General features: G+C 63.5%; 1 protein-coding gene across 1 annotated transcript; it reads left to right on the forward strand.

Annotated features, from left to right (window-relative positions):
• Positions 1-313: 313 nt before the first annotated feature.
• CARM1 (coactivator associated arginine methyltransferase 1) lies at positions 314-21,490 on the forward strand. The gene is made up of 16 exons (XM_004595748.2): positions 314-547; positions 13,516-13,641; positions 13,737-13,843; positions 14,438-14,542; positions 15,826-15,936; positions 16,064-16,241; positions 17,418-17,508; positions 17,635-17,716; positions 19,860-19,945; positions 20,036-20,125; positions 20,344-20,481; positions 20,569-20,658; positions 20,738-20,850; positions 20,932-21,009; positions 21,110-21,178; positions 21,269-21,490. The coding sequence occupies exons 1-16, from the start codon at positions 340-342 to the stop codon at positions 21,403-21,405; spliced, it is 1,809 nt and encodes a 602-aa protein (XP_004595805.2). The 5' UTR covers positions 314-339; the 3' UTR covers positions 21,406-21,490.
• Positions 21,491-21,770: the final 280 nt, after the last annotated feature.

A 21,770-nucleotide genomic window follows, 5' to 3' on the forward strand; every position in this document is an offset into this window, starting at 1 on the left:
GCAGGGGGCGGAGCCAAGGGCGACGGGGGCGTGGCCCTCCGGCCGGCCGCGCCCCTGACCAGGCCACGCCCCTCCGCGGCGTCGGCGTCACAATGCCGGGCGTGGCCCCGCCTCGGCGTGCGTGCGTGCCGGCCTGGCCTGCCCTCCGTGCGGCGGCGGGCGGCAGGGGGCGCTGCGCGGCGGCGGCGGCAGGGGGCGCTGCGGCTCGGCGGGCGGCTCGGCCTGCGCGGCGTCCTGGGCCCGGGCGCGGCGGCGGCGGCGGGTCCGGCGGGGCTGGCGGGGCCGGCGGGCGGGCTGGCGGCGGGGCCTGGCGCGGCGGGGCCTGGGGCGACGGCTAAGATGGCAGCGGCGGCGGCGGCGGCCGGGGGGCCCGGCGCGGGCGGCCCGGGGGGCGCGGGGCCCTGCGCGCCCGTGTCCGTGTTCCCCGGCGCCCGCCTCCTCACCATCGGAGACGCCAACGGAGAGATCCAGCGGCACGCCGAGCAGCAGGCGCTGCGCCTCGAGGTGCGCGCCGGGCCGGACGCGGCGGGCATCGCCCTGTACAGCCGTGAGTGAGGGGCCGGGGGCGCGGGGGGCGCACGAGGCCGAGCGGGGGGCTGGGGGCGCGGGGGGCGCACGAGGCCGAGCGGGGGGCTGAGGGGCGAGGGGCGCACGAGGCCGAGCGCCGGGCATGGGGGTGCAGGGCCCCCCGCCCCGACAGAAACAGGAAGTAGTAAATGGGGGGTGGGAGCCCCACCGAGCCGGGAATGTGGGGGGCTGTGCAGGGCTTGGGGCACCCTTCCCCATCCCCACCGTCTCCTAAGGACGCTTGGAAAGTGGGGGCTCCCAGCCTCAGGGAATCTGCTCTCTCTGTTAACCTTTCCTTGTCCCCACCCCCCACACCCACCGACTGGAAAACTTCTGCTTCACCCCCAAAGTGGGGGGGAGCCGCAGAATGTGACCCGGGCAGCAACGTGGCGGGCTCCCCCAAACACGCCTCCCCACGTGAGCAGCGTGGCCAGGCCTCCTGGGGTCCCCCCTGCGAACCCCAAAAGCGCCCTCCGCAGGGAGGGGGGTGGGAGAAGCCGGGGCCAGTTTTTTTGTGTTTTGCTTTATTTTTCTGCTTTTCTTTCACAAGGTTGTTTTCCAAACTGACATTTGGGGCAAGGAGGGATAAATATATATATATGTATATGAGAGAAAGGCCAGCCCACGTGTGCGCCGGGCGCGGCCTGCCGCTGTCTTCTTTGTAATTGAAGCTTTCGCTGTTACTGTTGCTCGCTCACATGGTTTTTTCTTTCCTTTTTGCTATTCTGTTTCACCCTTTGTCCCTCTGGGGGTTTCTGGGCCCGCTGCTGCTCGGCTTTGGGCTCTTGCCGGCCTGTCTTCTTTGGTCCCTGCGCGAGCTGGGCGTGGGGTGGCTCATTCACGTGGGGTTCGGCCGGCACCCTGACTTTGGAGGAAGAGGAGCTGGTGGTGCGGGAGGGAGCTGCGGCCTAGGCCCCCAGCTCCCAGGGAGGGGCCAGGTGTTTTTGTTGTGTTGATGAACCTTGAGATGTAGGCACCAACACTTGTGGTCCCTAAGCCTGTGCTTGCTTTGCGTACGTATCCTGGCTGGGCTGCTGTGTCCCTGGCATCCCCACGGGTGGAAGTGTGTGTTTCGAAGGCAGAGCCATCTTCATCCGCTGCCTCATGCCTGGCGTGGCTGCCACAGCCGGGGCTGGGCCAAGCTGAAAGAGCCAGGAACTCCGACTGGGCCGACCCGTGGGCTTAGGGGCCCGAGGACTTGGGCCTGCTTGGGAAGTGGAGGAAACGCGGGACCGAAACCAGAGCCCTGGGACCGGGAAGTTCCGAAGTCCCGAGTGGGGCTTCGCCCACCGGGTCCCCTGCTCCCCCAGGCCAGCCCGGGGTTTGCTCGGTGTTTTTTCTTGGAGCGTTTCATTTATTTCTTTGCGAAGTCCGGTCTTCCACTCGCTGGTTCACTTCCCCAGATGGCTGCACCAGCCCAGGGCTCTCAGCCTGATGGGCCCAGAGCAAGAGCCTTGTCCCAGCCTCCCCCGAGGGTGCAGGGGCCCAAGCCCCTCGGCCAGCTCCATCAGCTTTCCTAGGCGCCTCAGCGGGGAGCTGAACTGGAAGTGGAGCAGCACTTGACGGGGTACACACCGTCGGCCCCGCTCCCTCCTTTCCCTCTTGGGTTTTAAACATTTATTTGTTTTAGTGGGAGAGTGTCAGTGGGGACACGAGTGTTGCCTCACTCCCCTGGTACCCACACATCGAGGTTTAGTGCGGGCCAAAGCCGGCAGCTCGGAGCTGCTGCTGCTGCGTTTTTTTAAAGACTTATTTATTTTGATTGTGAAGGCAGATATAGAGAGGAAGATCTTCCGTCTGATGGTTCACTCCCCAAGCGGCTGCAACGGCCGGAGCTGAGCCGATCCAGAGCCAGGAGCCAGGAGCCTCCTCCAGGTCTCCCACGCAGGTGCAGGGTCCCAAGGCTTTGGGCCGTCCACTGCTTTCCCAGGCCACAGGCAGGGAGCTGGATGGGAAGTGGAGCAGCCGGGACTCAAACCCACGCCCTTGTGTTGAGTTGGAGGCTTCGCCTACTATTCTACAGCACTTATTTCACTCTTAAAAAGATATGTGTATTTGAAAGAATTGCAGAGGGGGAAAGACAAAGATGGTCTTCCATCTGCTGATTCATTCCTCAAATGGCTCCCAGGCCAGGGTTGGGCCGGGAGCGCGCCAGGAAACATCGGGTCTCCCACGGGGATGCAGGGTCCCCAAGCCCTTACGCCATCCTCTGCTGCTGAAGCCCAAGGCGCATTCACAGGGATCTGGATGGGAAGTGGAGCGGCTGGGGCTGGAAAACCAGCATTCAGAATGGGGGGCGGGGGGCCGAGGCCAGCTTAATGCGCTGAGCCACAGCCCTGACCGCTGCGGGAGCTCCAGGTGGGCTCCGGGCCGGGAGCTTCCTTCCAGGCCTCAACATCCCTCCTCCAGCCTCGCTGGTTCCTCCCAGGGCCTGGAAGCTTGGGCCTGTGGAAGAGTTGGGACTAACTGGCGGCCAGTGGGAGCCGTGGCTCTCCCCTCTGGCGGCACGGCTGCTGCCCCGGGGGAGTTCCAGCCTCCCGGGGCACAGGAAGGCTCAGCCAGCACGGTTGCCCGAGTTCCTGCTGGACCGGGGGTTTCTGGGGTGCAGGCTGAGGGCCCTGCATGTGGGGTGCAGCTCCCCCCTGCCGTGGGCCTGGAGGGAGCACCCTGGAGGCCACTCTGTGACCTCCGCACCCACAGAGGGACAGATGACAGCTGCGGACACTCGCCCTCAGAAGCCATCCTGGCCTTGGTCCACGCCGTTAGCCACATGGCAGCCGCCAGCAGTGGGTGTTTGTCCCGGGTCTCCAGTGAGCTTTAGCATGGAGTCCCTGGGCCCCGGAGTTCAGCGATGCCTGCCACCCGGCCTGGGAACAGGAGGCGGCTTCCGGGGTGCTGGCTCTGGAGGGGTGGCCTGGCCTTGGCCAGGGAGCCCTCAGCGTCCGCAGCAGGGCCGGCGTGGCTCGGTCCCTGGGCTGCCCTCATGGGGCTTGGGACCAGAGGGCACGTCGTCTGCGCTGTGTCCACGAGTGCATGGTAGTCGTCATTTGCTGAGCACCTGCTGTATACTGGCTTAGCTCGCTCCAGCCCTTGACCCGCTGTCTGGTAGGGGGCCTTTGGGGTACATCCAGGCCAGTGCGCAGTGATGCCAAGGGACTTGGACTGTTGAAAGAGTTGCTTGGAGAAAAAAGTCCCTGGAGGATGAGTCCCCAGGCCTGCCATGGTGGCCTGCAGGACCCTGATGCGTTTGTGTGCGATGTGGGCTGTTGTCCCCAGCTTGGGCTCTACGTACACACCATGGTGTTCCCACGGGGAGGCGTCTCACAGTCAGCTTCGCCAGCTTGCCCGCCTGCCTGCCGGCCTGGGGGAGCAGGTGTGAGGCGGAGGACCATGGGCAGCTTGGCTTTGACGCGCTCTGAAGAGAAAGCCCAGGGCGCTGTTGGCGGCGAGGCGGTCCCATGGCTCAGACTCGGCTGGGTCCACTGGGTGGGCCGTGGGTTCTCTCTGGGGAAACACGTGGCCAAGCTGGTGTGGCCAGCAGGTGGCAGAGCTGGCTCCCCGATGCCCGCCTGGCCCCTGGGTTTCAGTGGTCCCTTGAAGGCACCGGTAGTCAGGGCTTGGTTGATCTCGGCATAGCCGAGCCCCTGAGGAGCCTTGGCTGCACCCGAATAGATGACGTGTGTCATGTGGAGGATGGCAGGCGCCGTGTTTGTCGGGGCCGTTCCCAGACTCCCTCCAGCTAACCCTCTGCCAGTCCCAAGCTGAGTGTTTCTCTGCATGCGTCAGCATAGCTGCTGGGATCCAGCCATGGCACCCTAGTCTTCAGAAACTAGGAAGGGAGAACGGAGAAGGGCAGGGGCCAGCAGACGTCTGGTGGGGGTGTTCCTGGGCCCTGGTTCAGCCACTTTGCTTCCATCCCCTGTGGTGGGGCCCTATGACACCTGCTGGCTGCAGAGGATGCTGGGAGAAGGTGGCCTTCAGTCGCGTGCCGCCCTCAGGACCGCAGGCGCGGCAGAGAAGGAGGGAATGTCGGGAGAGGAGAGTGGGCAGCGTGCCGATCTAAGCAGTGTGGCCACCTCCATGGCGCCTAGGGGTGCAGCAGGGTGTGGGCGCCACTGTGCGCAGGACCCTGGGGCATCTGCGGAGTTTGGTGCTTTTATTTTACTTCATTTTTTTTACTATTTATTTTTTTAGAGATTTATTCATTTGAAAAGGCGGAGTGGCAGACACAGATTTTCCCACCCACTGATTCGCTGCCCAGAGTGTCTGCCCTCAGCACTGCGTGGGCCCCGGGAGCCCTGGCCGTCTGTGCGCCCCGTCACACAGCTCCCGGCCTGAGGACTGGGGTCGGGGGTCTGGAGCAGCAGAGCGAAGGGCCCAGGGTGTGGCCTGGCCATCCCAGCCGGCCTCCAACACACCTCTCCCCGGCTTGGGCAGGTGAAGAGGTGGGAAGGCCAGGGCCCTTCTGTCGGAGCCTGGGGTCTCAGCAGGTGGCTGCTTAGGGGTGTGGGGGTGGCCCAGGTGGAGTTACCTTTGGGAGGGGATCTGTTTGTCCAGGGCCAGGGTTCTGGCTCGAGCGTGTGACTGCCCACACAAACCCTGCCCACAGTCATGACTGTGTGGGGCAGAGGGGTGTGCCCTGACTGTGGGGCGGGGTCACAGGGGTGCTCCCTGGGGGCTGTCGGGCCTGGCTCAGCTCACATCCCGCTGCCTGTTACCTTGCTGTGGCCGCTTGGCACCGTTCTGCCAGCAGAACCCCTTCCCACCACCCCTGATTCCTGTGGGCTGGCACCAGCCGGGGGGTGAAGTGGCTCTGCCCTCCAAGGGGGAGGGGCAGGAAGGGCAGTAGGCAATGTCTGTGACTGATCCGTGCCTCAGTTTCCTGCAGAGGCCTGTAGGCGTGAGCCCAGGGCAAATCCCTGAGTGATGGCGGGGTGGGGGAAGCCGCTCCCTGGGGCCTGGTCCTGCCTTCCCCTGTAGGGTGATGCTGGGCGGGATGCCTCAGCCATGCCATGCCCCCACCCTCACCCCCACAACCACAGTGAGGGCGGAGCAGCTGGTGGAGGTGACCTGGCCTGGGACAGTCCTGGGCACAGCACCCCGCAGGTCACGGCTTGACCCTGGGCCATCAGGGCAGAGACGGGGGTGCACAGAGGCACGCCCTTTCCAGAGTGGCAGGTCTCCACTGGGAGCCCTTCTGGGGCAGCACCAAGATGCACAGTGCCTTCCCTGGGTGATGTGACCTTGGGTCCCAGCCCTGCCTCTAGGGAGTGGGGAAGAAGCCAGCGTTCAGCCGTCAGGGCCTGGGGCCTAATCGGTGCCTTTCCCTTGGTCATTTTGGGGACCTGCCCGGAAGCCTCAGGGTTAGGCTCCGGCTGGACAGGCAGGGAAGTCTAGCGTCCCCCCTGTGAGCCTGCAGGTGTCCACTGCGCACCAGCAGTTACCAGGGCGGCCTGTGCCTCTTTGTCATCTCTGCTTATTGGGGGGATACTCCTCCCAGGCTTGGGGGACGGGAAAGGAATTTTTGGAAATAGATCAGCGGTCTGTACCCCTGGCAGGGCTCTGTCGCGCATCGCTTGTGGCACTTCCACCAGCCGAACCATTGTACTTGCTGCGTGCCCTCCACACACCGAGGGCCAGAGGTGTGTAGCCACGTGGGCCAGTGGGACTAAGGAGTCACCAGAGGGGCAGGGTCCCGTCCTTCCCTAGCTGGAGGGGTGGAAGGCTCAACTCCTGGATGTGTTCTGTGTGGCAGAGGCCCCTGCTGCTGCACCCTAGGTGTGTGTGGGGGCAGGTGCCTGCCTGGCTCTCCCTCCCCTACCCACGCATGCTGCCCAGCCTCTCCTGGCCCACGCCACGTGCCAGGCGGGTCCTGGCCCCATCAGAAGCCCCTCAGGGTCAGTGGGGTCACGCATACACCCTCACTTTTTTTTTTTTTAAGATTTTATTGTTATTAGAAAGCCGGATATACAGAGAGGAGGAGAGACAGAGAGGAAGATCTTCCATCCGATGATTCACTCCCCAAGTGAGCTGCAACGGGCTGGTGCGCCGATCCAATGCCGGGTACCTGGAATCTCTTCCAGGTCTCCCACGCGGGTGCAGGGTCCCAAAGCTTTGGGCCGTCCTCCACTGCTTTCCCAGGCCACAAACAGGGAGCTGGCTGGGAAGTGGAGCTGCCGGGATTAGAACCGGCGCCCATATGGGATCCCGGGGCATTCAAGGCGAGGACTTTAGCCGCTAGGCCACTCCGCTGGGCCCACACCCTCACTTTCTGTGCAGGAAACCCTAGGGGCCTCCCTGCCGCCCCTCACACCCATCCCCCCCAGTCTCCTGCTCCCTTCCGGGCTCCTGGGTGTCTGTCGGGGGTCCTGGAGCCACCACTCCTGCAGCTGCTGCTGCTTGGGACCTGGGACATCCTGTTCTCCCCCCACCTTCCCGCCCCCTCATTTCTGGTCAGAGTCCGATGGCCCCAGGACACAGACGTGAGCTAGATCTGAGCTCCGCTCTTGCTTGCCAAGGCTGTCCACACTGCGTGTCCCTGGCCCCGCAGACCCTCGCTGACTCGGTGGCTGCTGGCAGGGTGGTGAGGGGGAGAGGGGGTGCTACGGGACCAACTGACCGGGCTGCCAGCACATCCCCCGCCCATAGAGGCCAGGGTGGGCTTGGGCTGTCCCTGCACGCGGGCCTGGATGGCGTCCCATTAATCACAGCCCGGAGAAAGGCCAGGGTCCCCCCCACGGCAGTTTTGTGGCTTGCCCACCCCCTTTAGTGTTCCCCCGCTAATCTCCCAGCTCCGGGGGCTGGGGCCCCTGCACATCTGCCAGCCCCCTTTGTGGCTCACAAAGCCCTCATTAGCATGGATGGGGACATTTGCATAGGACCGCCCCCTCCTTCCCTGGTTCCTGCCAGCCTTTGTCTCCTCCTGTCCCGCTTCTGTTCCTGGGGTCACCCTTCTCCCACACCCACTGGCCCCACTGGCGGGTTAGGGTCCTGATCTGGTTCACCTGGGCCCGTGGGACAGCGGGGCGCACTCCCCCACTTCCTCATCCTCGGGCTGGGTGACTCCGGGTGTCCCCAATGCGGTGGCTGGGAGAGAGAAGGGCTGTGCAGGGTCTGGCTGCCTGGAGGGCGGAAGGGTGCAGCCCCCATCTGCATGGACTCTGGAGGCACCCCGAGGCCTTGGCCTGCCCAGTTCCCGCCTGATCTCCTAGGGGCCTGTTTGTCCCCATTTGCCCTCCAGCCCATCCCAGGCCAGGGCCCTGGGCCCCACAGCGAACCGTGGAGGAAGCCAGGGCCCCAGGGCTTCGGGTCTAGAGCTCTCCGGATTCCTGGGCCCTGGCATGTGCCCGCAAGGCTGCCGCCTGGCTGCAGGTGGCAGAGCCAGGGCTGAGCGTTCTCCAGGGCCTGGGCTTGGTAATTGCTTGGAGCCTGGCCCGGAGACAAGGGTTTTCCCAGGTGACAGTGGCCAGGGCTCCTTGGCGCCCTGGGGGGAGCCGGCCCCACCCGGCCTGCCACGTCCCACCCACCCTGCTCCCTCCTGCTGCTCTGGTCCAGCACGGGGCCCCGCTCCCTCCCCCACTCAGGCAGCTCTCCCATCTTCCTGGCGACCTTGGTTTTCCCAGGTGCACCAGAGCCTCACCTCAGGGCTGGGCCCGTTTAAACAATGGGCCCGGAGGGGGAGGGGGAGGGGAGGCGGCCAGGACTGCCTGCTGTGAGTGGGGCCACCCTCCCCCTCCCCTGCAAGGGGCTGGTCCTCCCAGCCCTGAACTGGCTGCTGTGACATCCAGGGAGCCACCCTTAGTGGTGCTGCCCGGGGTGTGGTCTCTCAGAGCCTGGGTGACCTCAGGTCCCTCGGATAGCCCGGCAGCAGCTGCCCCGTACCTCCCACACAGCCTGTGGCTTAGGTTACTGCACGAGGCAGGGGCCCAGCCCGGCTAGGATTCCCCGGGTGGCTGGAAGGTCGCCTCCCTTACACAGCACGTGGCCGGCTCTCCCAGCCTTCCTGGCCGCAGCGTCGCATCCACTTGCCCACCTTACAGGTCAGGAGTGAGAGCAGGTTCAGGGCTGGGTCTTCCGCCCGGGCTGTGGCGTGGCACCCCTCAGCTAGGCCCAGGTCACGGGGATGGCCTGGAAGCTTGGGGGTCCTGGTCACCGCTCTGTGGCGCCCCTTGTGTGCTGCACAGAGCCTGTCCTTATCGCGTCTTGTCGCCCTGCTGCCCAGCGTGCCGTGCAGGAGAGATGCCGGCCTTCTGAGTGCGAGGCTGCTGGGGTACGATGCTTTTTCCTCCTGGCTTGGGCAGCAGCCGAGGCGGGGCCTGGGATGGAACCTTTGGTTTTGGCCTGTCCTCGGGGCGCAGTGGTGGTTGACTGACTGCCCGACATTTGTCCTTCGTGGGTCTGAAGGGCGGAGGAGCTTTGCTCCATTGCTTTGTGGAAGCCTGGGGGTGAGGCAGCGACTTCCTGACGCCCCTGCACAGCACCCTGCCTGCCCCTGTACTTGGGCAGACCAGCTTGGCCCCCATGGCTGCTCCCACGTGCCAGGGGCTGTGCCGCCGCCACCCCGGGGACCTGCCCCAGAAGTGCTGGAGGCCCTCTGGGCGGAGGTGATGGGGAGATGGACCAGTGCTGCTGTCAGCGTGGGAGCTGTGGAGACTGGGGGGGGCGTGAGCAGGTGAGACCGCGGGGCCCTTGTGCCAGGGACGGGGTGAGGGCTGGGGCTAGTGCGTGCCAGGGCCTTCTGCTGGGACTCCCCTGATAAGGCTGCGTGCCTCCCAGGCCCTCCTAGGTGTGCCCTGGTTAGGCCTCTTGCCAGCCACACCCATCATTTCTGGTGCCTTTCCCAGCCTGGGGGTTCAGGGGTCTGTGTCCGCCTGGCCAGCCCCATCTGCCTCCTGTGTGTCTCCTGGCATGTGGGCACCCGCGCACCTGCTCATGTCAGTGGGGACGGCCACGCGTTGCGAGTTGGCAAGCCTGGCGCGAAAGTCGGCCGATGGCTCCCACTGGCTGGCCCCTTTCTCTCTGCCTGTCCTCCCATTCACAGGGTCTGCCATAGACTCCCCTGACCCCTGACCCCACACCTGCTCTCTGTGACCTTGGGCAAGACTTGATCTGTCTGAGTGGCTGACGCTCACTGGAGCGTTGTGTCGTGAGGTAGGAGGGCTCAGTGTGCAGTGCGACCAGAGCCTGTCCCTCTGCCACCCCTGGCTGTCCTCACATTTGCCCTGTGCAGGAGATGGCTCGAGGGCAGCCACCTGCCGCACACCTGCAGCCCTGCGTGTTATCTCATGGCCTCAGGACAGTGTTGAGGGATTCTCTCCCTGGTCCTTGACCTAGTGCCATGGCAAACGGAAGTCATAGTACCCCTTGGTAAGAAGCAGCACCTGCTGCCTTCCTGTGGCCTTGGACTAGAGACTGTATCCTCTCAGACACACCCAGAAATGGTAGGAGGTGGGGTGGGTCTAGTTGCAGCCTCCCAGTCCCCATCCAGCCTGGGGGTGCTGTCCCCTGGGTCTCTCCCGGCCAGCACCACGGATTGGGGACAACCTGAGGGGCAGTCAGCAGCCCTGGCTCCCACCAGAGGTTTCCCACCGGTGGACAGGGCAGCCCCTAGTGGGGGACATCTGGCCACCCCCAGACCCATCTGAGCGAGGGCTCTTTTTCCAGCTGGCCACGCGTGTGCACTTGCTTAGACACGGTGTTATCTGAGCCAGCAAAGGAGAGTTCAGGCAGGGGAAATGGGACCTGCGTGCTCCAAGGCCCAGGGGCCGCAGGTGGGGCTGCGGCGAGTGTGATGGGGCGCTCTGCGGGTCAGACAGGGCCTCCTGCGTGCCAGGGCCAGGCCTGATGGGCCTAGCTGGTACCATCAGAAAAGCACCAGCCCCACAGGTCGTCTTGCCCTCAACCTGGGCTTCCTTGGTCCTGGCCGCTGGCCACTGCTAGGCGTCTCTGCCACACGGGTGCTGGGTTGTCTGCCTGGTGCCCAGTGGGAGAGGGCGGCCTCGGGCAGCTGGCCTTGCCACCAGGCTGCTTTGTAAACAGAGGGCCTGCCCGAGGCCACACATTGTGACTTGGGCCCAGCTGGTGGCTCCGCGTCATCCCCTGCCCCTAGAGTGTGCCAAGGTCCCAAGTCCCCTCCTGAATCTGGGAGTGGCCGTGCTGTGGGGGCCCCCATGGCTGCTGGGGCGCCCTGGCCTCTCCCTCTGCCTGTAACCCTGGCCTGAGCAAGGCAGCACTGGGCCCTGGGGTGCGGCCAGGGTGCCCCTCACTGGTTTCCTCGTGGTTGGCGACATGGTTGTTTTGTGTGGTGGGCACTACAGGCTTGGGTTGCCGTCCTCTCTGCCCCACCCCTGCCTGTCGCCAGCCATTTCTGTCCTCTGGGGTCTGCACAGCAGTGGTTTCTGTTCTGAGTGTCTCCAGGTGTACCCCTCATTGGAGGTGGGGTGTGCTGGGTTCCCCATGGGCACAGGGGGAAAGGCGGGGCTCCCTGTGCTTCCTGGCTCCTTGGCATCACGTGGACCGCCCAGGGCTGTCGGGAAGCTTGCAGTGGTGGCCGGTGGCCGCTCCAGGCACCATCTGGTGGCGGCCACAGCCTGCCCTGCCGCTCCCCCTGCAGACGGTGATCAGAAGCCCACCCTGCAGTCCTGCACAGCTTGAGCTAATCTCCCTTGCTCTTCTTTTAAGGTTTGTTCCTGTGGGCTGGTGCCTTGGTGTGATGGGCTAAGCCTCTGGCTGCTGCCTTGGGACCAGTTCGGCTCTCACCGGTACAGCCATCTGGGGGAGTAAACCAGCAGGTGGAGACGTGTCTTTTCTCTCTCTAATTCTGTTTTTCACATTAAGAAAAAAAAACATATACAAAAAAGATTGACGGGTGTGTTGGAAAGGCGGAGAGGCGCAGTTAGGAGGGAGATCTCAGCTGCTTCACTCGCAAAATGGCCGCAGTAGCCAGCAGCGGGGACTGCCCGTGGGAGGCCGGGGCTGGGCTCACGTCAGCAGGGACCTGGGCCCAAAGGGCGCAGCCAGCACGCCCAACAGCACTGCTCTCCACGATGCTGCCGCCACGGCAGCGCCACCAATGCTAGCCCCCGGCTTCGGTTTGGAAACTAGCTTTTGTAAAACATTTATTTTATTTATATTGGAAAGTCAGATATACAGAGAGGAGGAGTGACAGAGAGAAAGATCTTCTCTACTGATTCACGCCCCAAGTGGCTGCAGCAGCTGGAGCCATGCTGATCTGAAGCCAGGAGCCAAGAGCCTCTTCTGGGTCTCCTAGGCAGGTGGCAGGATTCCAGGGTCTTGAGCCATCCTTACCTGTTACCTCTCGGCACATTAAATTAGCAGGGAGCCGCGCTCCAGCCAGGCCTGTCCCAGGGAGCGGGCACACCACCCGGTGGAAGCCGGGCCTGTCCCGGGGAGCGGGCACGCCACCCGGCGGAGAGCACACGAAGCTCATGACTCTGAGGACGCCCAGTGTACTACTGTTTGCTTGTATTTTCTGCATCGTGTCCAGGAGGCCGTTGTGAAATCCAAGGTCCCCGATTTCACGCTGGCATCTTGCTTCCTGCAGCAGAGTTCCTGTTGCAGCCCTGCTGTTTAGCCCGTCTGGCCTGGCTGTGTGTGTGTGTGCGCGTGGTGTGAGGCTGGGGTTCAGCGCCACTCTTCCCTGTAGCCATTCAGTTGTCTCAGCACCATGTGTTGAAGAGCCCGTTCTTTGCCGTGGAATGTTCAGAATGTTCTTAGTATCTTTGCAGAGTCAGTTGAAAATGTAAGAATTTTTTTTATATTATTTCCATTCCCCTGACCTGTATATATTTTTTTCTTAAAGATTTATCTATTTTTATTGCAAAGTCAGATATACAGAAAAGAGGAGAGACAGAGAGGAAGATCTTCCATCCAATGATTCACTCCCCTAGTGACCACAATGGGCGGAGCTGAGCCAATCCGAAGCCAGGACCCCAGAACTTCCTCTGGGTCTCCATGTGGGTGCAGGGTCCTAAGGCTTTGAGCCATCCTCCACTGCTTTCCCGGCCACTGGGATTAGAATCAGTGCCCACATGGGATCCTGGTGCGTGCTTGGGGAGGACTTTAGCCGCTAGGCTACTGCACCCGGCCCTGTTTGTGTTTCCTGTTAGAAACAAGATGCCAGAGACGGAAAACTCTTCCCCAAGTGCCTACAGACCGACCGGGCTGTGCTGAGGCCAGCAGTCAGGAACTTCTTTTGGGTGGGGCAGGTGCACCGCCAGGAAGGTGGCTGTGAAGCCGGGCATCCAGGACTGGAGCCTGCGCTCCTTGTCGCACACACGCGGCAGCCTCAGCCCCTCTGCCCCGGTGCTGGCTGCTGGAAGTGGGTCAGTCAACCTCATGCTCACCGGGGTCCGCACTGATGAGCTGCCCAGAGCAAGCCGCTCTCCATCCCCAGGTGGCTCCTCCAAGTTCAAGGGCTCATGGGTCCACCATGCCCAACACTCACACTGCACGCACACTCCTCCTGGGCTGCAGTCCCGCGTGGCCAGCCATGGGCCCTCCCGGCCGGTGGAGACCCTGTGTCGTTGACCCTGCCTGGTGATTGGCCGTGTCTGCTGGGCCCTCGAGCCCCAGGCGGGGTGCCCCGTGTGCCCCGGCATGGCCAGCAGCAGTAGCAGCAGTGGTGCCCGCTCAGACCGAGAAGTCGGCTTCCTGCGTGCCAGGCTCTGTGCCAGCAGGAACCCATGACCCTGGCGGCCCAGTGGGTCCAGGCCTGCTGACATGCGGTGCTTTCCTGTGTCCCTGTGTCGGCAGCCCCAGACTGCCTGGCCGCCTTCCCTGCCCCTCTCCCCGATGTCTAGCTCTCTGGCCGGGCAGGATGGGGCCAGAGGATCTGAGCTTGCGCCGCGGGGAGGGTGGGCTGTGGGGACCGTGGGGTCTGCCCGGCGGCCGAGGGGCCCCGTTGGCTCACGCAGCCTGTTCCCGCAGATGAAGATGTGTGTGTGTTCAAGTGCTCAGTGTCCCGGGACACGGAGTGCAGCCGCGTGGGCAAACAGTCCTTCATCATCACCCTGGGCTGCAACAGTGTCCTCATCCAGTTCGCCACTCCCAGCGGTATGTGCCATGGCCCCGCCCAGTGGGTGTGTCCATGCCTCCCACGAGCCCTGTCCCAGGTGGCCCAAGTGACCCGGCCTCCCCACCCCTTGTAGATTTCTGTTCTTTCTATAACATACTCAAGACGTGTCGAGGCCACACCCTGGAGCGGTCTGTGTTCAGCGAGCGGACGGAGGAATCCTCAGCTGTTCAGTATTTCCAGGTGGGTTGGTGCCCACCCCTGGAGACTGTGCAGTGCCAGGCATGCCCACCGGGGGCCCTGCTGGTGCCTGGCCATGGCCTCGAGGTTCCTTAGCTGTAAAGCGGCGCCACAGGTGCTACTGGGATTATATGCAAGCGCTAAAAACACTGGGGCCAGGCGCTGCCCACCAGGCACCAGTCTGAAGGCTCCTTTGTCCCCAGAAGCGCCCAGATCCTCCCCGCCAGCCTAGGAGGTCGGCGCTGCTCTGGTCTCCATCTTACAGATGAGAAAGCTGAGGCCCAGAGAGCCTAAGTGACTTGCTCCAAGTCACACAGCTGGGAAGCCAAGCTGGGGAGCCAGGCTTGCCTGCTGCTGGAGCCCGTGGCGCCGCTCTGGCCACACCTGTCCTTGTTGGGGGCCCCCGAGGCCAGAGTCCTGCCGGGGGACATCTGAATCTGCCTAAGGTAGCTCTCGGTGCACACTGCACAGAGCTGGGCGCTTGGGCCGCAGCTCCCAGTCAGTGCCCGCTCCCCGGGGCTGCCCCGCTCCCCGGGAGCCAGCAGGTGCTGGCAGGGGCTGTGCCAGCAGAGGTGCCATGGCGTGTGTCTGTTCCAGTTCTACGGCTACCTGTCGCAGCAGCAGAACATGATGCAGGATTATGTGCGTACAGGCACGTACCAGCGCGCCATCCTGCAGAACCACGCCGACTTCAAGGACAAGGTGAGGGCTGCTGGGGGCAGCGGAGGCTGCAGCGCCCGGGCCGCCTTTCCTCCCAAGAGGCCCTCGCTTGCACTTCCGTTCTTGGAAAAAGAAAAATAAGATCCTTTGCACGGTTCATTTAGAGAACTGGAGAGACAGGTGTTGCATCCAGTGGGTCACTCCTCAAGCGGCCACAAAGGCTGGAGCTGCGCTGATCTGAAGCCAGGAGCCAGGAGCCTCCTCTGGGTCTCCCACGTGGGTGCAGGGTCCCCAGGCCTTGGGCCGTCCTCCACTGCTTTCCCAGGCCACAGGCAGGGAGCTGGATGGGAAGTGGGGCAGCCGGGATGGTACTCTTGGATGGTGGTGTGACAAATGGCTTAACCCACTGTGCCACAAAGCCGAGTGGGTGACCGGCAGTGTCTGCTGCAGTGTGCCTCAGTTGGGACAGGGACAGGTAGAGGCGTCTCTCCGTGTTCAGTACCCCTGCGGTCTTTAACAAGAGAGAGGCAGAGAGCATGTTTACACCCACAGGTTCACTCTCCAAACCGCTGCCATGGCCCAGGCTGGGTCCCGCCAAAGCCAGCAGCCCAGAACGCCCCCGTGTCTGCTCGTGCAGGCTTCAGCTGCCGTCTCCTGGGGCATGCGTAGGCAGCGGGGCCAGGGCCAGAGCCCTCGGGTCTCTAGCTGGCACTCCAGTACGAACTCCTGGCATTAAAGCTGGTCCGTCCTTAGCTCCTTTGAAAGCTCTTCTCTCGTAAGATAACGGATGCCTAGAGACAATGAGAGAGAACTACCTGAGGGGGTGTGTTTACACCTGGTAACCTATTTCCTTCTTGTCCATTGTGCAGCACTCTCTTTCTACCCACTATCCCCAACCCCCCGTGTGAAGGTCCAGGGAGACACCCTGCATTTCCCACGGCCCTCCCTCCAGCAGCACCCTGCATTGGGTGCTCTGGGCCGTGCCCACAGCTTCCGGGTCATTCTCTTAGGAGTCTGCTCCACTCGGAGGCGGTCAAGGCCATGGGCAGCCCTGGCAGGCGCCGTGGGGGGAGGGTCTTGGAAAGCTTCCTGCAGACCAGGCGAGTTGCTGCTCGGGATTGTGCATGCATGGAGCCAGAAGACACCTCCTGGCACCCCACCCCGGGCTGCAGAAACCGCCCCAAGGACCGGGATTCCCTGGACCCCCAGAGCCTGAAGCATCAAGGAGCACACAGAGACCTGGGTGGGGCTGCCAGGGTCGCTTGTGCCCAGCAGGTGCAGGTGCAAGGCCAGCCCGTTCCCAGCGCCCCTTTACGCCTCTGCAGATTGTACTGGACGTTGGCTGTGGCTCTGGCATCCTGTCATTTTTTGCCGCCCAGGCTGGAGCTAGGAAGATCTACGCGGTGGAGGCCAGCACCATGGCCCAGCACGCGGAGGTGAGTGCCTGGACCAGGGCCAGCGTGGGCGGCCTGCACGGAGAGGCCCCCCGGTGGAGAGTGGGCGCGTGTGAAGCTGCTTCACGGGGCCACCCGTGAGCCAGCCAACTGGCCCCCCCTCCTGCAGGTCCTGGTGAAAAGTAACAACCTCACCGACCGCATCGTGGTCATCCCCGGCAAAGTGGAGGAGGTGTCGCTGCCCGAGCAGGTGGACGTCATCGTGTCGGAGCCCATGGGCTACATGCTGTTCAACGAGCGCATGCTGGAAAGCTACCTGCACGCCAAGAAGTACCTGCGGCCCGGCGGTGAGCGGCCGGGAGGGGGCGCCACCCGGGGGCCAGGGCAATCCCCAGCGGTGAGCAGGAGCCGGGAGGGGGTGCCAGGGGGCCAGGGCAGTCCCCGGCAGTGAGCAGGGGCAGGGAGGGGCGCCAGGCCTGCTGAGGAGGCTCGTGCCAGGGCAGTCCCCGGCTATAACTGCCCCCTGGTCTGCCGCGGCCCAGAGCTCATCTGGCAGGTTCTGTCCTGGGACGGGAAGCCTCACTTCCTAGGCAAGTTTCTCTGACTTCTGTCTGCCCTCTGCTGAGCCCCTGAGGTGGGCAGGCCTGTGGGTGTGCACAGGACGGGCCCGCTGGCAGACAACCCGTCCATCACCGCCTGCCTGTGTCCCTGGCCTGTGCTGGGCAGCCCTGGAAGCCATGTTTCTGTCCCGACCAGGACCTGTGTGTGCACATGGGCATGTGTGGCACTCAGCAGGGGCAGAGCCCGGGCAGTGGGCTGGCAGGTAGGCCAGGGGGGCCAAGCCCAGGTGTTGAGCTGGCAGGTGGGCCAGGCTGTGCGGCAGGACCGGGTGAGAGCGTGCGGAGGACCCTGAAAGTGGCAGTGTTCCTGCGGCTACGTCCTGTGTCCTGCCCCCAGCTCCAAGGTCCTGCTGGCTGCTTGTCCCATGTAGGCGATGCCCAGGCTACCCCTAATCTGAGCACACATTCGGGGCAGCAGAAACTACAGGGCCCCACCATAGCGCTCCCTACCCACAGCCATAGTTGGGGGGGGTCCCTCATGTCGCCTCGGAGTAGGAAGAAGCATTTTCTGGCTTTCCGCTCAGCCTGGCCGTGGTGCCAAGGATGGAGAGACCCCGTGCACCCTGGTCTCCCTCCTCGACATGGCAAAGCTTGGGCACGGCAGAGTTCACATTTGGAGGCCAGGTGCTCCCTGCCTGCAGACAGACGGCTCCAGGAGCCACGGCCTCCCACTCCTCCGTGTGGGGCGTGGGGCCCAGTCTTGCTCTCCTACGTCCCCTGCTGTACATGCATGAGAACGGACCCCGAGTAGCAGCGTCTGCGCACATCCTAACTACCAGACGCCGTTGGGGCCACGGCCACTGGGACGGGTGCACAGATGACAAGGGGTTGGGTGCGCCCAGGGCTGGGGTCCCTCGCCGTGTGCCCTGCTGACCCTGCCACCACTCCCTGCCACTGCTCCAGGAAACATGTTTCCCACCATTGGTGATGTCCACCTGGCCCCCTTCACAGACGAGCAGCTGTACATGGAGCAGTTCACGAAGGCCAACTTCTGGTGAGTGTGTGCTGCGGGGCCTCCCCTCTGGGCCCGCACTGGGGAGGAGCGGGTCATCCCGCCCTGACGGGCTTGGCCTAGGCCGCCCACTGCCCTTAACTTGCTGCCCGGCGGGGCTTTTGGCAGGTACCAGCCGTCCTTCCATGGCGTGGATCTGTCTGCACTCCGAGGCGCCGCCGTGGACGAGTACTTCCGGCAGCCCGTGGTGGTGAGTGCCGTGCCGCAGCCCGTCTGGACACGACTGACCGCCCAAGGGAGGGTGCCAGCGGTGAGGCGCGGAGTTCACGCTCAGGTCACGTCTTATCCTTGCCGTGCGTCCCGCTCTCAGCGCAGTTACCCCACTCAGCTGGGGACAGAAGTGGGCACACAGGACATGAAGCGCGCCCCGTGTGGGCCAGTCCTGGCCTTATGGACTCGGGCTTGTGTTACTGGGTTCATACTGGTCTCCCCACTGGATTGCTGCTGACCGTGCAGTCTAGAGTTGTCTCAGCTCAGTCTGTCGTTTACTGCACGTGGTCCGGCCACGTCGTAGCGCTTTCCCTCTCTGCTTTTGTGGCCTCAGTGTGGTTCGTCTGATCTCTGCTGCTGCCTAATTTGGGTCTGTGTTGAGATCACCCAACTAGAAGCATCTTGGGCGTCTGCTTACTCCGGCCTGCAGCAGTGGTGTCTGCTGGACCCTGGCCCACCCTCTGGACCGGGACCCTCTGGCACGCTTTCTGTCTCCTCATGTAGGGAATCTTGGCACCCTTTCTGGAATTTTCTGACCATTTTTTTTCTCTCCTAGCCTCATGTTGGTGTTTGCTACGAATCCATCTTCCTGGTCTTTCCTCTCTCCACTCAGCTCAGTGGTTCTTTTTAAGATTATTTTTTATTGGAGAGGCAGACAGAGAGAGAAAAGGAGAGACAGGGAGAGTTGATTGTTCTATTTTGTAAAGGTTTTTACTGGAAAGGCAGATCAGGTATACAGAGAGGAGGAGAGACAGAGAGGAAGATTTTGTATCCATTGGTTCACTCCCCAAGTGGCCACAACAGCTGGAGTTGAGTTGATCTGAAGCCAGGAGCCTCTTCCGGGTCTCCCATGTGGGTGCAGGGTCCCAAGGCTTTCCCAGGCCACAGGCAGGGAGCTGGACATGAACTGGCATGTATATGGGATCGCAGCAGATGCAAGGCGAGGATTTAACCACTAGGCTACTGCTTGGTTTGCTTCAGTTACCGATGGGCTGGGAGGATAGACCCAGAGAACTTCCCTCTGTTAGTTCACTTCTCAAAAGACTTGAGCGGCCATAACTAGCTGGACCGAACCCAGGAGCACAGAGCTTCCTCCCACATGGGTGCAGGGGCCCGAGGACTTGGGCCATCCTCAACTGCTTTTCCAAGTGCAGTAGCAGGATGCTGGGTCAGCAGAGCCAGGACTGGGACCAGCGCCCACCTGGCATGCTGGCACCACAGACAGGGACTTAACTTACTCTACACCATGGCAGGCACCATAGAAAAACTAATTTTTAAAATGTGTTTTTTAATAGACTTATTTATTTACTTGTTTTGGACCTAACTTTCATCCATTGGCTCAATAGCCAGGGATGAGCCAGGCAGAAGTCAGGAACTCCGTGTGGGCTTTCCTGTAGGGGTCCAGAACCCATGCACTGGGGCCATCGCCGTGACCCATCAGCCGGCCCTCTGGGATGAGAAGGAAGCTTCCCACATGGTGCCTTAACACGCTGCGCTGCAGCACACGGAAGAGACACCGCACACCCCCCACCCGCCTCTCCCCGGCTGCCCCTCCCCGCCCGCCTGTCCACGTTCTGCCCGGCTCTCCCCACCCACCCCTTCCTTTCCCTGTGCCCTCTGGAAAGGCCTCCCTGGGGGCACCGCCCTTCTCCAGCGTCCTGCCTTTCGGCCCATTCCCACAGCTCCTGGCAGGTGTCGAGTGTGACATACAGCCTCCTGTTCCTGGGCTCTCTGGGCAGCCCGTCTTGGGGGTTCCCCCTGGCTCCCCACTCCCCACAAAGAGCCTCTTCCTCCTTCCTCTGGGTAGGCCCCCTGCAGCTCGGGGTGCTGTCCCGGGTGCTGAAGGCACGCCAGGATCCCGAGGTGACATCTGGGCAAAGCAAACACCTCCTAATGGCTCCTTTCCAGGCACCCTAGGCCTACTTTGTGTGTGTGAGTGTGCCTCTGCACACACGCGTGTGGAACTCCCCGGTGAGGCAGAACCGGGTAGCTCCAGGGTCGTTAACTTGGACCAACCCTCGTCCCCCTTGTCCGTGAGCTGGTGCCTTCTGCCCCGCAGCACAGCTGAGCAGGACGAGCTGGTCTAAGCACCCCACACCAAGTCCCATCTGTGTCTTTCCCAGGACACGTTTGACATCAGGATCCTGATGGCCAAGTCTGTCAAGTACACCGTGAACTTTCTAGAAGCCAAAGAGGGTGACTTGCACAGGTAGCGGCTCCCACAGCCCAGCTCTCTGGGCTGGCTGCCCCGGGCCTGTGTGCACGGCTTCCCAAACAGCCATGGCGCCTTCCCTTCCAGGATAGAAATTCCCTTCAAATTCCACATGCTGCATTCAGGGCTGGTCCACGGTCTGGCTTTCTGGTTTGACGTCGCTTTCATCGGCTCCATGTAAGTGCCACGGGCCACATCTCCGTGCCTCACGGCCCTGCACCGTGGGCGCCACGTCCCTTCCAAGGCCAGCGCCACCAGTCGGCCCGCGCCCCTGCCTGCCGGGCCTGCGTGTGCTCTGCATGCGCTTGCGCCGGCGCGTTCCGGGGCCGCGTGTCCCTCCCAGCCTGTGAGCAGGGCCCAGGGTGCATCAGGCGCGGGCCTGTCCCTCTTGACAGAATGACCGTGTGGCTGTCCACGGCCCCGACGGAGCCCCTCACGCACTGGTACCAGGTGCGGTGCCTGTTCCAGTCGCCGCTGTTCGCCAAGGCAGGGGACACGCTCTCAGGGACATGTCTGCTGATTGCCAACAAAAGGTGCCACCTGCCACCCAGGGTGAGGGCCGGGGAGGGGCTCGCGGCCCTGGCACAGGACGCTCACTCCCTCCCTGCCCGCCCCTGCAGACAGAGCTACGACATCAGTATTGTGGCGCAGGTGGACCAGACCGGCTCCAAGTCCAGTAACCTCCTAGATCTGAAAAACCCGTTCTTCAGGTGTGTGCTGCACGGGTGTGCAGACCCCCACCCCTGCAGGGCTGGCTGGACCCCGGGCCTGACTCGGTCTCCCCCCTAGATACACGGGCACCACGCCCTCTCCGCCGCCCGGCTCCCACTACACGTCGCCCTCCGAGAACATGTGGAACACGGGCAGCACCTACAACCTCAGCAGCGGCATGGCCGTGACGGGTGAGCGGGTGCCCGGTGGGCGCCCGGGGCGGGGTGGGGGCTGCCCGGCCGCCCTGACGGCCACTCCTCTCCCGGGCGCAGGGATGCCGGCGGCCTACGACCTGAGCAGTGTTATCGCGGGCGGCTCCAGCGTGGGCCACAACAACCTCATTCCGCTAGGTGAGTGCGGGGCCTGCATGCGTGCGTGCGTGCGCTTGGGCCGGGGCGGCGCCGTGGCCGGCGGGGCGTGACGCGTGTCCCTCCTCCGCTACCGCCGCAGCCAACACGGGCATCGTCAACCACACCCACTCGCGGATGGGCTCCATCATGAGCACCGGCATCGTGCAAGGTAACGCGCTGCGGGCGGGGGGCGGCCTGCGCACTCGCCCTGTGCCCGGGGCCCTGGCGGCCGCTCAGTGCCCATCCCTGCCCACCACAGGCTCCTCGGGCGCCCAGGGCGGCGGCGGCTCGAGCGCCCACTATGCGGTCAACAGCCAGTTCACCATGGGCGGGCCCGCCATCTCCATGGCCTCGCCATTGTCCCTCCCGACCAACACCATGCACTACTGCAGCTAGGCGCCAGGAAGCCAACGACGCCCCGACACCCGGCACAGCCCTGCTAGGGGGCAACGTGGACACTCGTACACCGTGTTGCCACCGCCCGCCCGCCCCTGCCCACGCCCGACCCCAGCGCGTGTCGCTGCCATACCTTACACGAGCTCACCACAGACAGGGGAGCTTCGTCCCCGGCCGCACCCCCTGGCTGGGCCTTGACCGGGCCCTTGACCTGGCCCGGGCCTGCAGCGGAGGGAGGGGGTGGGAGGCAGGAGCAGCCGTGCTACCTGGCCCTGCCAGGTGGGCCCCACCCCCAATCCACTACCGGGCCTTGGTCACCACGGGCGTGTGACATGCTGCTTTTTTTAATTTTATTTTTTTACGAA

This window comes from Ochotona princeps, chromosome 33, assembly GCF_030435755.1.
Source record: "Ochotona princeps isolate mOchPri1 chromosome 33, mOchPri1.hap1, whole genome shotgun sequence".
NCBI lineage: Eukaryota > Metazoa > Chordata > Mammalia > Lagomorpha > Ochotonidae > Ochotona > Ochotona princeps.